Source organism: Lacerta agilis, chromosome 10 (assembly GCF_009819535.1).
Source record: "Lacerta agilis isolate rLacAgi1 chromosome 10, rLacAgi1.pri, whole genome shotgun sequence".
NCBI lineage: Eukaryota > Metazoa > Chordata > Lepidosauria > Squamata > Lacertidae > Lacerta > Lacerta agilis.
Genome location: NC_046321.1, coordinates 48,644,846 through 48,661,393, shown reverse-complemented (window position 1 = coordinate 48,661,393; position 16,548 = coordinate 48,644,846). Strand labels below are relative to the sequence as shown.

Here is a 16,548-nt window from a genome sequence, read left to right as displayed (position 1 = left end):
GTTGCCTGGGATAGGAACTTATTGCATTATTTGGATGTTATTTTGAATGTATTGCCTAAACTCCAACTTCTGGGTTAGGGTAGGCCATTTTACTTTATATGTGATGTTGTTATATATTGTAAGAATCTAATTTAGGTCTAGTTAAAAAAAGAAATCCAATATGTGATCAATTAAACAAACCCATTGTTTCTTCTTATATGTTTCCTAACAATTTCCCTTTCAACAGGATACGGATTTGGTATGATGGAAGTCTGGAAATTATTAATGTCACAGCAGCTGACGCAGGCAACTATACCTGTTTTGTAGAAAATAACAAAGGAAAGGCTAATAGTACTACTACGCTTTTGACCACAGGTAACTGTTGTTTATTGTCCATCAGCTAAAATCAGAAGACACAATGGAAGCAGAGCAAAAAACTTTACAATGCTAGTGTACTACTGCCTGCCCTTGAGTCTTATTCAAATCAGTTCAATATAAATACTTCTAAGTCAAATTGGAATAATTTAGAATACATTTATTTAGTATAATTTATAATGTATTGAGCAAGATAGCAATCAAACTTCTCTAAAAGGTGATTTGTACAGTATTGGTGCCACAATTAAAAATGACACAATTCACACAAATTGCAATTGAGCCGATACTTTTGTTGCAGATTGAGTGGCAGACATGCTCTCTCTCTCTACCCCTCCTCCACCCGCAACAAAGCAACATTTGTGAGCTTAAGGCTCACAGGGAAAGCAGGCAATGTCTAGTGAAGGCTAGTCTGGTCAGTGCAAAAGGCAGATAAGAACAGTACCTTGGATAGCTCCAAGGAGGTCCTGTTGCCTGAAAGATTCTCCTCCTAAGGTAGCTACAAGAAGCTCTTGTCTCTGCAGGGAGCTAGAGCAAACTCAGACTTCATGTTGGTTCACTGGAGTATCTGCCTTAATTTGCAGTTTTTGAAGTCTGTGAGGTTGGGGAGATAAAGATTTATGTTCTGAGTCAGAACAGGCAGGGTTGTGTCCTTTGATGATGAGGTCCCCAAATAAAGCACTGAGAGGTTCTCTCCACAAGAAAGCAGCCTGAACCTCATCAGAGACCTTTGCCATGCACTGCAAGGTCCTTAAGTTGTGGGTCATGACAACATTGGCATGATTTACTACATGGACTGTAAATTTAGCTCTCTGGTGCACATACTGGATTTGACATGGATTATATCTTTTTATTATATTTTTATTCCAACTTTTCCCCAGGTGGCACACATAGCCCTTATTTTATCCCCACAACAGCCCTATGAGGCAGGTTAGGCTAGTGACTAGACAATGGTCACCTAACAAGCTTCATGGCTGAATGGAGATTTGAGCCCTAGTCTTGCAGATCCTAGACTAAAATGTTTATGATTACACCACACTTGCTCTGAATTCTGTTGAAGTCATAGGCAAAAGACCATCTCTCTGTTTCAGATCCCTCTTTGTTCTACTGCTATTTCTATAATAATATTTGTCTATTGTATGCAGGGTTGTATACATATTATTATAGTAGTATATATCTATATCTGTATCTTAAGACTGCAGTCCTGTGCACATTTGCATGGGAGTAAGTTTCACAGAACTATTAAACAAGGCCCAATACATTACTAAAACACCGTAAGTATGTTTTTTTTTCATTACAATTGAGAGGCCTCAGCAGAAACAGGATGTAATAGGTCTGGAAATGGACTACAGTTATCATAGTGAGAATAATCCATAGTGAAGTTTTCAGATACAGAAGTTTAGTTGCACTTCTACTGTTTTGTTGACGTGCAAATGTTGTACTTTCCCTCCTAAACTGCACAGCGGCTACAAAGATTGTTTTAGCACCAACTAATGTTGATGTCACAGTTGGATGGAATGCTACCATGCAGTGTCTCGCCGAGCACGATCGATCTTTAGACCTTACTTTTATTTGGCTTCTCAATGGATATCCAATAGATATTGATAAAGACACTGAACATTATGAAAGGGCCATCATGGTAAGATTCGGCACATTTTTATCACAATAGAATTAGGCACGGTTTGTGTGATAACTTTTTGATTTACTTCTTTTCCCCATTTTTTGTGGGGGTGGGACAGGGAAGAGAACTAATTTTAGAAGGGGTGCGGAAAAGCCACCTTCATGGACTAGTAAACTTTTTCATGCTAGGAGTTTACTATTAAAGGGGGATATGACATTGTTGCATCTTGTAGAAACTGCATTGTTTATAGCAGAACTCAGGCTTCAGAATTAGCTATTCCAAGACATTTCTACTTTTCATTGCTCCTGCTATGAAAAAAGTTTAACTCCTGATATCTACAAGTATGATTGCCTCTGGCACTTACCTTTGTTGTTGGGAGTTAACTATTATTTTGTGTTTTTATGAAAAGCAACAAAATATAAATTAAGAAAGAAGACAGTTGTAAATGATGCAATCTATAACACAATCCTAGCCATGTAGTATACTCAAAAATAAGTCATACTGATTTCTCCTGTATGAAAAATGGGCACAACAATCCTGAAATGTGACATTCTTCTTCCTAAAAATGTTGTTTTGCCTCCTCATACTCTAATATTTTAAATCTTGCTTATTTTCGATATCCATCAGTAACTTTCCCTCTTTGGTAATATTGCATTGAGCTTACATTCATTCCATTTGTTTCCATTTATTCATTAAAATAGTAATGTTGCATGAGTAAATTCACAACACCTTAAGACTCGTTTTGCCCAATAATTTCTGGTTTAATATATGTGATACAGGGCCCCCATTTGCTACACAGGCCACCTTGGAGGATGTGGCTAAATTAAATAGGTACCGTCATTTTCAAGGGAGAACTAGTGCATGTTTGAAGGCTGAAGCACTCCCTGTCTGTGATTCTTTCTTGCAAATGGTTCTACTTTCCGTTAGCATTGCAATGCGTTGCCTCATGATATACAGTTCTATCCTGACAGAGTTGAAGGTGGTACAATAAAGACACAGTTTCTTGTCTCCCGTTCCAAATCCTGTGAATAGTGGCAATAGTGGTGTGTGTGTATCATCCGAGTGTACCACCTGTGAGTTCCTGTAAAAACAACAACATCCCTACAGTCCATATTTAGTTCTGGACAAACACTCTTGGTAGTTTTAAAGCTGGTTTTCACCAGCTGCCAATTTGTAGTTCCCGCCCATAACAGTTCTCTCTTTTCAACAACCCTTTCCCCCTAGCTTGGAGTTACAGGCTCTGGTCACCAGATGGCAGCTTTGCATAAGGTTTACTGTTCCCAGTTAGGGATGGGAACAGAAATCACGGGCAGATTAATCTGTTGCATCAAAGTATCAGACTGGAGATTATCATAGAGACAAAAAGATTAAGCAACTAAGTATCATAACATTAAATATCTGTTGGCTATTTTGTGTCATAATTTTATGAAACATACCAGATATTTGGCAGACTTTGTTGCGGTTCACAGTGATCCCTATATTCTGGTAGCTGCAATAATATTAACATTCAAGTAAGGAATATGGGGGATTAATGGGGGGGGGTTAAGATAGTTGCACTGATCTATGTATTCACTTCATAAAGTTAACAATGAAACATAAAACTAATTTGCATCCATTAGAAATCAAGGTTGTTTGCGTTATTTAGTCTTTATTGTTTTGAAAAGAAATTGCTGCTAAGTTGCATACTTTCAGTTGTCAAGAAACAGTAGTGACTCAGCTGCTAATATGCAAGACATGCCTAAAACATCTATTGTCAGAGATAAGAAAGGAAAACGTTAGCTTCTTGTATGAAAGTTGCAAAATTTTAAAGTAGCAGCTTTGGTAGTTTTGAATGTAGGTCTTTAAAACTTTGGCGAGCGTTCTGAGTGCTAAATTGCTTGTATACTTGGAACATATCTGAAAGCTGCCATCAAAATTTCCATTTTCATGATTCAGTTCTTCCTGTAGTTTGTAACCCAGCCAAGCTGAGGTTTTCAGTAAAAACATAGCTGGGCATGCTTTTCTGTGCTGAGGCTTAAACTTGCTGCTGACCATGCGCATTATTTGCTTTGTAAGCTTTATTCTAGAGAACCAACATTCCCATGGAGCACTGGAAAGCTTGATTACAAACCGCTAAATGTTTGATTCCATAGAAATTTCATATGCAAACTGGCGCCATCTAGATATGAAGATTATTGCATGTTTTCTTCCCTCAAATGTGCTGCTGCAGAGCTTCAACACAAAAGGCATCTGCTACATACTGTTTCCATCAGTCAATTCGGTATTCTAGACAAAGTGTAAAGCAAATATTGAACAACGTACAGCTCAAAGAATTTTTAGTTATATTGGTTCAAACTGGCAACATGATAAGATGAGTCCCATTTTCCTAATAATTAATAGAATCTCAGTTTGTGAAACAGAGATGAACAATATCCATATGGGGTGCATTGGGTCTTCCCTATGCTTTATTAGTGCATCCAACTGAAGGCAACATTCATATAATTGTGCCTTGTATAATTCTTTCCAGCATGCATTAAAACAAATCTTTATCTTTATTGCTGAGAAGCTGGCATTAAATATTAGACTAAATAAATAAAACACACCATGTCTGCAATGACCCCCACCCCTTCCCTCAAAAACATGCTGTAAAATTCAGTTTTCAGTGCGGGAAAATATTTTTACAGTATTTGCAAATTGGTTGGCTTCCTTCAAGAGTAATTAACCAAAACCCTCAAAAGACAACTTTTGGAAGACAACTTACCCTGGAAGACAACTCCTTTATATTATTTTCTAATGGCTCAGTGAACAAGCATCAGTGAACATTTCTTAGTCACCTCTGAAGAGTTCTTATCTTCCTGACTCCCCAGTCAGTACTGGATTGAATGAAGTGAATGAGCAATCTGGATTGAATTAAGGGAATTAAGACAGTAAAATGTTAACCAATTCAAGATGGTATGATATGAATGCAGCCGTTACTCTCTTGTAACATTTTACCACATATGCAAGTGCTCTAGATACTGTATATTTCAAGAAGGTGATTGAGGAGTTTGTGGAAATACAGTGGTACCCCGGGTTACGTACACAATCCATTCCGGGTCGCGGTATGCAACTCGGGCGTGCGTATCATGAACGCACACAAAAAAACAAAACCTGGTAGAAGTGCAATTTGAGTGCTTCTGCGCATGCTCGAAGTGCGCAGAACACTTCTGCGCATCCAGGGGTCACGCGTGCTCTGGAGACACTTCCGGGGTGTGGGCATTCGCAACTCGAACGTTCGCAACACGGGGGGGGGGGGGTGTAACCCAGGGTACCACTGTACTTTAAAAGAGGAACACATGTTTAACTCAGTTAATTGATCTCAGTACATTTTCTTAATAAACTGCAAAGTAGATTTATAAAGAAACTTGCCTTCAGCTTACAATGTTGAAATTGGGCTTAGATTTTAATTGCTTGTCATTGGACTCAATTAGGCCTGAGGATATACCGGTAACTTTTTATTTTAGACAGCGAACTACCCAAATAGAATATGATACTAAATGTAATGATTGATATATTTTTTAATACAACTACAAACACATTACATAGAAAAACACAGCTCTGCATAAAACAGAGCTTAAAAATCAGTCTAAATTGAAGTAAGTCGTGGTCTTGAATTCCCTGCATTTCAGGCCAAGATTGCAGGTTGTATTATTTATTTAAAACATTTATATTCTGCTGTATGTTCAATTATCAATCATTATATTTTTTTAATTATCAAGCTATAGGTGCCATACGATGTATAAAATCCATTAACAAGAAAAAAATCAAATATAGTTTTTAAAAGGCCCTATAAAATTCATATATAGAAAGAACAAAAACAAATATAAACAATAAAGAGCAACAAGCAAGCCTCCCTGAAATGCTTGGTAAAAAGCTTGGCCATGCTGGCTGGAACTAACAGAAGTAATAGTCCAAAATACCCAGAGGGCACCATATTTGTGACCTCTGTCTTAGAGAATAGGCAGGGTGTTTGTTCAGATGCCTCTGACCAGGTTATTTAGATTTTTATAAGTAAAGGCAGCACTTTGAACTTCAAATAGAAACAAGTGAACAAAACATGGCAATAAAATGCTTAGCAAATAAATTGCACTGGTTTACTGAGAGTTTATTATCATCACCCTTGGGGTTTCTACATACAGGCCTTCATCAAATTGGAACACTTCTATTGATCTATGGTACGTGGATGTACTGGTAGTTAAAGAGTATCACTTTTCCACCATCACAACCATACTGTAGGCTGTAAAAGGTGGTTGCTCAGACTCTGCCCAAGTGGCACATCACTTATTTTCTAGCGGCTGTTCTTGCAGCTTCAGTCCCAGAGATCTGTCTTGACTGTAAACAGTAGAAAGGACACGTAGGAGTGCTTGTGTCAAACATGCAAGTTATGACCCCAGCAAGCACAGTTTGAAGGATAAGAATCACTGCAAAATGTGGGGAGAACTAAATTTAAGATTGGGTAAACGAGAAACTGAGAGAACCGAAACTGACACCTCCTTCCATTCCACGGTATGACAAATATTCAAACATTGAATTCTGAAAAATAGGAAACCTATAAAGAAAGGGGATTATAAGCAAATCATTTTAGAAGGTTTTTTTTAAAACATTATGAAATGGAATTATGTTCTGAACATAAGTCAACACCTACATTAGACAGTAGAATCTGTTTTCAGAATCTTTCATGCATGTTTTAAAATACAGATCGGTCAGCAGAGCATGAGGCTCTTAATCTCAGGGTTGTGGGTTTGAGACCCTTGTTGGACAAAAGATTCCTGCATTGCAGAGGGTTGGTCTGTATGGCCCTCATGGTCCCTTCCAACTCTACAATTCTATGATTCTATGATGCATATATTTATGGTTTTTTCCAGTGCTGCAGACAAGTCTGTGGCAGGTAATGTAATCATTTTTTTTGTATTTCTTTCCAGTATGTGGGCACTGATTGCACATAATTTTAGCTCAGTAAACTGTAAACATAAAATATGAGTTCAGTGGAGGATTACTGACTTCTGTCGTTCCTCTCTTCCACAGATAAAAAACAACGGTGAACTTATAGTAAAAAATGCCCAACTACGGCATGCTGGAAGATACACATGCGTTGCTCAGTCAATTGTTGATAATGCTACAGCTTCAGCTGATCTTGTTGTGAGAGGTAATTTTTTTGTTTAAATATAAAATTTATGAGCCAGACAGAGTCAACTACTTGCACTGATGAAACTATCACCATAGTGTGACATGGATTTCCACCCTATTTCAGAAAGAAATATTATTAAAATGGTGGCTGCCAAAAGGGAAAAGCTGTCTTCTCCCTCAGAACGGCCTCTAGATCAAATCCACACCAGGGCACAACTTTATTTGGGGCATTACAGGGATTTAAATGTGTCCTGACAACATAGAGGAACCAGAGGAGCACTGGTGAGAACCCCGTTCTTGAAATTCAAGCCTCTTTCAAAACATACAAGAGTGAACAAAGGTTTTACACCCCTGTTTCACCTTGGCAGTCTTCATTTAATTTGAGCCCTATAGCTTTATTTGGGGATGAGTGAGATCTCCTAAAAGCTTAAGAAAAGAACTGTTGGATCAGGTCAGTCTAGTCAAGCATCCTGTTTGGATCTCACAGCAGGTCAACCAGATGCTTTTGGGAAACCTGAAAGCAGGACCTGTGTACAACAGCACACTCCCCAGTAGTGATACCAAAAATTGGTGTTCAAACTACCTCAGAGTGTAGAGGGTGCCATCTTGGCTAGTGGCCATTGAAAGCCTTAGCCTTCGTGAATTTGCCTCAGCTATCCAGGTTGGTGGCCTTCACTCCATTTTGTGGGAGCACATTCCACAGTTAAGTTGTGCACTGTATAAAGTACATTCTTTTGTCTGTCTTAAATCTTCCAGCGTTCAGCGGGATTGGCTGGCCCCCAGTCTAGTGTTATGAGATAGGGAGGGGGGGAATTCTTTCTCCACTTAATCCACCACTTTATACACTAATATATATCTCTTGTCACTTGCTCTTTTTCTAAAATGAAGAGCCCACATGGACTTTCTTCATAGGGGAGCTGTTCCAGCCCCTTGAGAATCCTATTTAAGAGCTCTGGGAGTTCATAATTAGACTAGGCTCAGATCAAGTCCCACAACATCCCTAATTTTATTAATTAGGCTTATTGTATTAGTTCTGGGTCCTTAGATGTGCAACAACCCCTGAATTTCTGTACAAAACTTTCAGTGGAACATTTATTGCAAAGCTTGAAGAGGATGCAATTCATTTCTTTAAAATGTCTAATTTTTTTATACCTATCTATTCAATATTTGATTAGGTCATGCCATTATCTTTCATGGAAATGTTTTTCAGGACCTCCAGGCCCCCCAGGAGGACTCAAAGTAGAAGATATTAGAAACACATCTGTAGTTCTTACTTGGAGCCGTGGGACAGACAATCATAGTCCTATTTCAAATTACACTATCCAGTCAAGGAATTTTCTTTCTGAGTACTGGAAGGATGCCAAAACAGGTAAGAGTAATATTAGGAAGATTAACCTATACCTACCAGGCTGAATGTAGGTACACATTACTAAAAAAAATAATACAGAAGCTGTTTAATGGTTAGTGTGAAAGAGATAAAGGTTAAGGTAAAGGGTAAAGGGACCCTTGAACTTTGGTACAGTCGCAGATGACTCTGGGGTTGCAGGGCTCATCTCGCTTTACTGGACGAGGGAGCTGGCATATATCTTCTGGGTCATGTGGCCAGCATGACTAAGCCACTTCTGGCAAACCAGAGCAGTGCACAGAAACGCCATTTACCTTCCTGCCGGAGCGGTACCTATTTATCTACTTGCACTTTGACGTGCTTTCGAACTGCTAGGTTGGCAGGAGCAGGGACCGAGCAATGGGAGCTCACCCTGTCGTGGGGATTCGAACCACCAACCTTCTGATCAGCAAGCCCCAGGCTCTGTGGTTTAGACCACAGCGCAACCCACTTGCCTGCATCACTTTCACAGTCTTGGTCTCCAGGTTTTAAATTTTGCTCCATTTTGTACATTAATATATATGCATCCTGGTGTTTAGCAAAGGCGGGGAGTTCAGCAACAGAATGATGTGGAATTTTACCTTCTGCGCAGAATACAATCTCCCTGTTTCCTTTCAGAAATCAGTTCTGACCTGATACTGCAAAATGAGAGGAACCTTTAATTAGTCACATCTTGACCAGCAAGTCAGTGTTGTTGCTCTGCATCTTGCCAGGCAGTCATAGTATCTTTTGATACTATATCTAATTCAGGAACTAAAAGTGTGGGCAATACTTAAAATGTTCTGTCTGTCTGTCTGTCTCTCTATGTCTCTTGCTCTTCTGTACTAAAGGTATTGTTTTAAAAATGATATAGTGTGTTTTAGGGTAGAATGCCTCATTGTCATGGACTCCTGTCAATGTGATATTAGGGTGGGGATCAGAAACATTTTGGTGTCCATGGGCATATTTGCAAACCAGTGAGAGTGTTGTGGGCACACCACACCCACTGTAGCCAAGGACATGCTATGGCTACAACCTGGTCTTTTAGCTACATTATAATGCTACTTACAAGCCTAATCAGCAGAAGGAGGGAAGGGAACCCTGTGGGCACTAGTGCATACCTCTGCAGACACAATGGCAATCACTGTATAAGTATACAGTAACATATGTTTAGAAACCATGTTCACACAATGGTAATTGTAATGTTTTGTATTGATAGGGCAGCCACATTTGCACACACTGACCTCAACTTAATTTATGGGAAATGTAACAAATTCCAACATATCTCAGTGGAATATGTCAAGAGGCCCCTGATTTGATTTGATTTGATTTGATTTGATTTGATGCATTTTTATCATGTTGATGCACTTGATGTTATTTAAATAATTTTAGTGTCCATGTTAATTGGAAAAACAGAGTTGTAGCTGAATAATTCAAGTGGCCCCTTTTCTATTTTTCTTGTGCGTGTTTTGAAAAGTAGAATAGAAATGATGCTTGCATAAAAATGTCTCAGCAGTCTCTAAAATATGACAGGCTAAACCATTGGAATGGTATCATTCCAGGGATCTTGCCCAACTGCATTTGTTTTCTAGGCTGGTGGCTCTTTGTAAATAATTGGACTGACAAGAGAGGCTGTCCATGTGGCAACTGAAATGTGAACATCACAACCTTGGCTGCTATTGTTTGCTTTTTCTGTGTATTAAATAATCTTTCTGTTTTCATTTAGACCCTCCAGTTGTTGATGGAAATGTGGAGTCAGCCAAGGTGATTGATTTAATCCCATGGATGGAATATGAATTTCAGATAATGGCCACTAATATTTTAGGGAAAGGAGACCCTAGTATGCCATCACAGAAAATCCGAACAGAGGGATCTTGTACGTACACACTAATGCCATATCTGATTCAATTACCAGTTTGAAATCCAGAATAGTATGGTAGTATAAAATGCTTAATGGGTAACTATCACATTTGCTGCAAAAATGAGCAAGTTTTTCTTCGGATTCTGGTAAACTACTCTTTTTTCGCATTCTGCATCATGTTTTGCAGTTTCTGTGTGGTGTGGAATTAGCACTCACTTTGAATGAGGTTACCCAAAGGAGTCCAATGTATAAAGACAATTGCAGTCACATACATTTCCAAACTAGGCCCACTTCAATTCCACCATATGGTGACTGCAGAACTCAGTGCATGCTAGGGGGAAATGGTTGTGTCTAAATCACCACTTACTCAAACCAAAACAGCATATTTATTACTTTTATTTTCTTTTTTACAGCACTTAATTTTACGTAGATGATGCTTACTTTAAAAAAAACACAGGATATTTTAGAAGAAGGGAAATATTTGCGCTTATATTCAGTAAATGTTCACATAATCATGAAGTTTTTGAAAGTGGAGAAGAAGCTGTTCTAATAGCAGCCCCAGCAGACCACATCTTCCAAATTTCCATATGAACACCAAGCCACTGTTTCCAGGTGGAAATTTTCTACGCTTTCCTTTAGTGCTGCAATTTTCCATTCGCTTCCCTTAAGTTTTCAAGAGGCACTCAGTGCTTACCTTTTCTTGAACAATTTTGGGCGCTATCATATCATATAGCAATAGGGATTGCTGTGCGGATACACTGGCAGAGTCAGTAAGTGTTACTAGCATTGCACCTGCCCAGCCCCAACCTTGCCACCGCCTCATCCCTCCCACTAAGTAGCAGTGAGGAGTACCTATTGAAAAGGAAAAAAAATTAAACTGCTGTTAGCACCTGCCTGAACATCACTTGGTTTTTCCGCATTTGACGGCTGACAGTGTAATGTGCTGTAAGGCATGATATGCATATAAACACATAATTCACTACCACACAATGTGGTTACAGGTGGGTAGCCGTGTTGGTCTGCCATAGTCGAAACAAAATAGGAAATTCTTTCCAGTAGCACCTTAGAGACCAACTGAGTTTGTTCTTGGTATGAGCTTTCGTGTGCATGCACACTTCTTCAGATATCTGAAGAAGTGTGCATGCACACGAAAGGTCATACCAAGAACAAACTCAGTTGGACACAATGTGGTGATGGTCGCCAAATTGGATTTCTTTAAAAGAGAGTTATGCAAAGTTATGGAGAATAAAGCTATCTGTGGCCACCCATTTGTACAGGGGTTGCGTTCCAGGTCACTGCACGCATCAGTGATACATAAGAGCCTGCCCCACCCCATTATGTGCCTGCTCCATTACGTCCCTGTTACGCCCCTTTCAGGGACTGAAAACAGTGTGTGCGCGCCTTGGTCGCACGCAGAATGACTGTTCCCTGTACTACTACCTCCAGTTTTGAAAGCACTATGTTTTTGAATGCCAGCTGCCGGGAAAGACAAACGAGGAGAGTGGTTTTGTGCTTGGTCCTGCTTGCAGACTTGCCCGTGCTCATCTGGTTAGCCACTATGAGAACGGGATGCTGGACTGGATGGATTTTTGGCCTGATCCAGCAGGGTTCTTATGTTCTTATCCATTATTTGTAATGATCATTTACATATGCAAGCCACCATATGCAAGCATGGCTGAACCAGCTCCTAGAGTTGTAATATGCTGAACAGCCAGACATTTGTACTCTAATCTGCATAGAGTACTAATACCCTGAACATCTTAGCTTTACAGATGCAGATGTCTCAGTTTTGGCAAATGGATGTCATAGATGAGGTGCATTATTCTAAACAGCTCTTCAGATGGTTTTTAATCTCCCCTTATTCATAATGCAACATAATGCAGCTGTTGTTGTGTGTTGGTGCATATGCCTTGGCTTGGGAGTGTAACAATATGGGGGGGGAACTAACCAAATTCTGCATTATGATCATAAGAAAACATGCCAAAGTGTTTTTGCATGTTGTACTAGATAATGCTGGTTTACAAATGAGTGAAAGCTCTCAAAGCAGTACAGGTATCAAAGGCATGACATTATCCTCCATAGCACACATTCTGCTTTGTCTAAATGCTTAATGTTAGATCTCAGTGCACAGTTGTGCATATTCTTTGGCCTTCAACACACATATTATTTAACTGTGTCTTCTACATGAAGAATTAGCTCTGTCCTTATTGTTAAAGATAATGCATGCTGCTTTGACTGTATGCAGGAGATAACAGCATTTCTCTGGGAAGTCATATGTCACTGCAGAAATGCACATGTCATTCTTCAGCAAATTAGTAGTAGATTATCCTTTTGTGTTGGCCTTTCAGCCCAGATATTGGGCCATTGTCTTGAATGAATGCATATCAGGAGTATAAATGTGAAGCATTTGTACTGCTAAAGAGCCACAACTGGCAGTACTCTGTTGAAACTGGCACTGTTTTAAGGATGAAGGAAGCATTAGCTAGGAAAGCCAACAGAAAGAGGAAAGTAAACCTCTGTGAAAAAGTATTTCCAACTAAAACAAAATCTAAACAAATAAACAGGACTAGTGTAGCTGACACTTCCTTTTTCAGAAGTTGTTTTAATAAAAGAGCTTAGGTCTAAAATATAGTGTATAAACTTGGAAGATGAATTGATGAATTGATTCCCACAGAAGTACTGTACTTCTGATAGTTTGGAGAATGGCAGAAAGGAGGAAATACGACAAGTGAGGGGATTAAGTAAAATAATACAGAAATTGCACCAGTCCTTGTTAGCACTTCAGTTTAAGTATTATAAGTGCAATTATGAATATTCTTTACCATTCTGAGTTGTGCAGAGTTTTGTGTGTTTAGACCTTTTACCTTTCCCCAAATAAATTCACACCAGAGTCAGATATTTGGTTTGGTTTTTGGCAGAAATTTAGGCCACAACTTTATCGATTACAACCAAGTGAGTGATTGCATAGGTTCTGGTTCAACTAACTCCCTGCACTCTTGCAGGCAGTGCTGTCCCAGAGCCACGTTCGTAGGACAGCCAAGGATGAACACCAGGGACAGCTGCTGGTTGGAGCACCAATCAGCCGCCCTGATGTCCCCTGGACTCGGACGTGGGCCGGACCCCTTTCGGGGAACGCCAAACCAATGAGTCCCTGGATTCCTCTACCGGAATATCCTTCCTTTGCATAGGCGTGGCCATGTCCCGTGCCATGCCTATCACCTGAACCAGAGCCTATCCGCAACTTACAAGTTGTGATTATTTGCTACGCAGCAGGCAAATGGCACCAGCCAATCAGCCAAGTGGGGAAAATTCCTGCTGTGCCCCTGCCCCAACGGCAGACGACACACGACGGCATAGAAAGGTCAAGCGCAAGCCCTAAATCTAGGGAGAGGTGGGCGGGTGTTCCGATGCAAAAGCCCCAAAGAGGAAGCTCAGTAGCCTCACATGGACGTAAATACGTCCCCCGTTGCTGCTTTTTGCGACATCCCATTGGTCAGATTACACCCCAGTAACACAGGACCGACCTATCAAGGGTTGTAGCTGATTCCAGATTACCCCCCACAACACCGGGTCAGGTGGCCAGGTCGCACCGCAACACGTGCCCCCTGTTATGGAGGACACGCTTTATTACCATAAGCTACTTGTGGATGTAAATTTTAAGTATGTGCTTAAAGTACATGAGTACAAACTCTTGAGGTGAGAGCAATAAATCTTCTGAATGTCTAATTAACACCCCCCCTCCCACCCCAAAATTGAATTATACGTTCAAGGAAAACTGTACACTGTATCAAAACCTAGATTCAGTCATGTTTTTTCCCCCTGGAAACAGAGTTTGCTTTTCGTTTGGAAAGCCCTGGGACTTTCTCAGCAATTACAGGCTATCATTACTATAATTGTGTGGGCCTTATGGACTCAATGGCATTCTTAATGAGAGGGGGAAATAAATGATGGTTTATTTTATTTCATGAAAGCAGAGGAAACATTTCTCTTTTTCTGTTATTTAGCTCCAAACGTGGCTCCTTCTGAAGTTGGAGGAGGGGGTGGCAGCAATCGAGAGCTGACAATAACTTGGGTGGTAGGTATAATAATGAAATTATGCTTAATCTTTACACTGTTATAAAAGGACCTATTTGTTGTTGAACCAAGGGTGGTAGTGTTAAGATTACAAGTAGATGCCACGTCAATTTTGGTTATAGTCTTGGTGATCTTGTGTACATTTTTAAAGGGTTAAACTCATTTAATCTTTTCTGGAAACTCACCTCAAAGGTTATAAAGCATAAAATGGATTAAGATCAGTAATGGTGCCAATATTTGAAACTCATATATCAGGGATGTCCAACCAGTAGGTCGCAATCTACTGGTAGATCCCCAGCTGATCCTGGTAGATCGCGGGATCTTTATCGTGTACAAAAAGCTATGGGGGAAAATGCTTTAAAACTCTGTGCAATCCTCCCCCCCCCCAAAAAAAAATGCTCAACAACTCTGAGCAATCCACCCACCCCACGCACACTCCTCCTCCCTCCAATGACAATGGGTAGATCACTGCCAGGTTTTTATATCTATATACTGGGAGTAGATCGCAGTCTCTTGGGAGTTGGACATGCCTGTATGATTTATCTAGCTCCTAATGCACAGCTGTATTTTGAATAAGGGCACAATTTACCCAGAGTTCTTGTCCAGCTCAGAATGTCCAGTGAGGGTTCTACCCATACACATTCAGCAAGGCCAGGTGATCAAAGCCAGGTGATCAGCAAGGGCAGGTGCACACCCTGGCAAGAACATGCACTTGTTTGCACCGCACTGACTTCGCTGCTGCCTCCCTCTTCTCCTTTCTGTCCTGGTATGCAGCAGCAAGGCAAATATAGATAAGGCAGAGATATTACTCCTGTTCATCTTTAACAACCATTCTGTATTCACTTTGTGCAGTAATTTTTAAAATTGCAAAAGTATGATTTTTACGGATGTCTGCTTTTCATTTGGGGGGGGGGAGTTGTCTGTTAAAGACAAAGTTCAAAAAACTTTAAAGCAGCTTAAAAGTATTGACAAATGTTCACTCCTAAGACCATGAAACCTTTGGGAGGTGTGTGTGGGGGGGAGGAGGAATGACACATCTTGTGCTGAATGTAAATGTCCATATCCCTAGCCAAGTTGGCACTGCAAATTTGGATAACTCCCAGCTGTGACTAACTTTTTTAAAATTATAGCCGGGGGGTGGGGGTGGGGTTGTGACTAATGCAAGATCAGAGAGTACCAAAACAAGATCACTTTGTTCTTTCACATAGGCCCAAATAGATTTATATCCCAATTACTTCTCTCAGCTAATGGAAGGCTTTTCCCATCTGTACTGGAATGGGAGGATCATTTAAAACCGGGAAAATGGGTGGGTAGGATTTCCTTCTCAGTAATTCCTTTAGCATGTATGTAAAAGTAACATGTATCTTATTTTTAATGTCAGCATGGCTCAGGGCAAATAGATAGGTTTGTATAAGGTCATGGCATGGTTCTCTAAAAGTTTGCAGACTTTGCATTTAACGGTCCAATAATTTCATAAGTTACGGCATACGAACAAAATGTATGGCAGGTTGGCACACCTAGATAATTTGCTGTGATTCATAAAGCCTCAAAAGGCGAGGTGTTTAGGAGCTAGAGCAGTAGGGATATAAACTTCCTTCCATTCTACTGCCCCTTCTTAATGCAGATTCAAAGTTATTATCTCATTCCTCCTTTCGAGGACTAGATTAAGAAGCTGGATCTTAACGTTAGTACACATTTTCAGTCTTGCCACCACCTCTTCTATGGTTACAAAGGATGGATTTCCTCCTCTCTAACATTTATTACTGTGTGCTGGGATTTTAGGGATTATGTTTGGCTTACTTTGTTTTTATTACTGACTTTAAGTCTCCTTGAATCTTTCTGGAGACTCTGTGTGTGTGTGCATGTCAGCAGAAATCCATTTATCCCTTTGAATTGCAGACATGGCAGAATTGAAGAGATGCCTTGTCTTGTAATGAGGGATTTCTTTAAAAATAATAATAATGATATTAACTTACAGATTAATTGAGGAAGGAAAGCCAGCAGGAGTTGAGGAGGGTCTGTTTTGGAACAAAATCTCCCCTCTGCGATGAAGGTTGTGAAGTTGAGGAAAAATTAGGGGTGGTGGAGAACAAGGCATTGTGAGCACAGTGCATAGGTTAGCACTTCAGAGAG

General features: G+C 40.0%; 1 protein-coding gene across 1 annotated transcript in view; it reads left to right on the top strand.

Moving 5' to 3' along the window:
* The window catches only part of CNTN1 (contactin 1), an 82,209-nt gene that overhangs the window by 53,930 nt on the left and 11,731 nt on the right, over positions 1–16,548 (top strand). The window contains exons 14-19 of the mRNA XM_033161541.1: positions 227–354; positions 1,815–1,990; positions 7,016–7,136; positions 8,328–8,486; positions 10,207–10,356; positions 14,346–14,416. Of these exons, the coding sequence (XP_033017432.1) occupies positions 227–354; positions 1,815–1,990; positions 7,016–7,136; positions 8,328–8,486; positions 10,207–10,356; positions 14,346–14,416 (805 nt within the window). The remainder of the gene's footprint in view (positions 1–226; positions 355–1,814; positions 1,991–7,015; positions 7,137–8,327; positions 8,487–10,206; positions 10,357–14,345; positions 14,417–16,548) is intronic.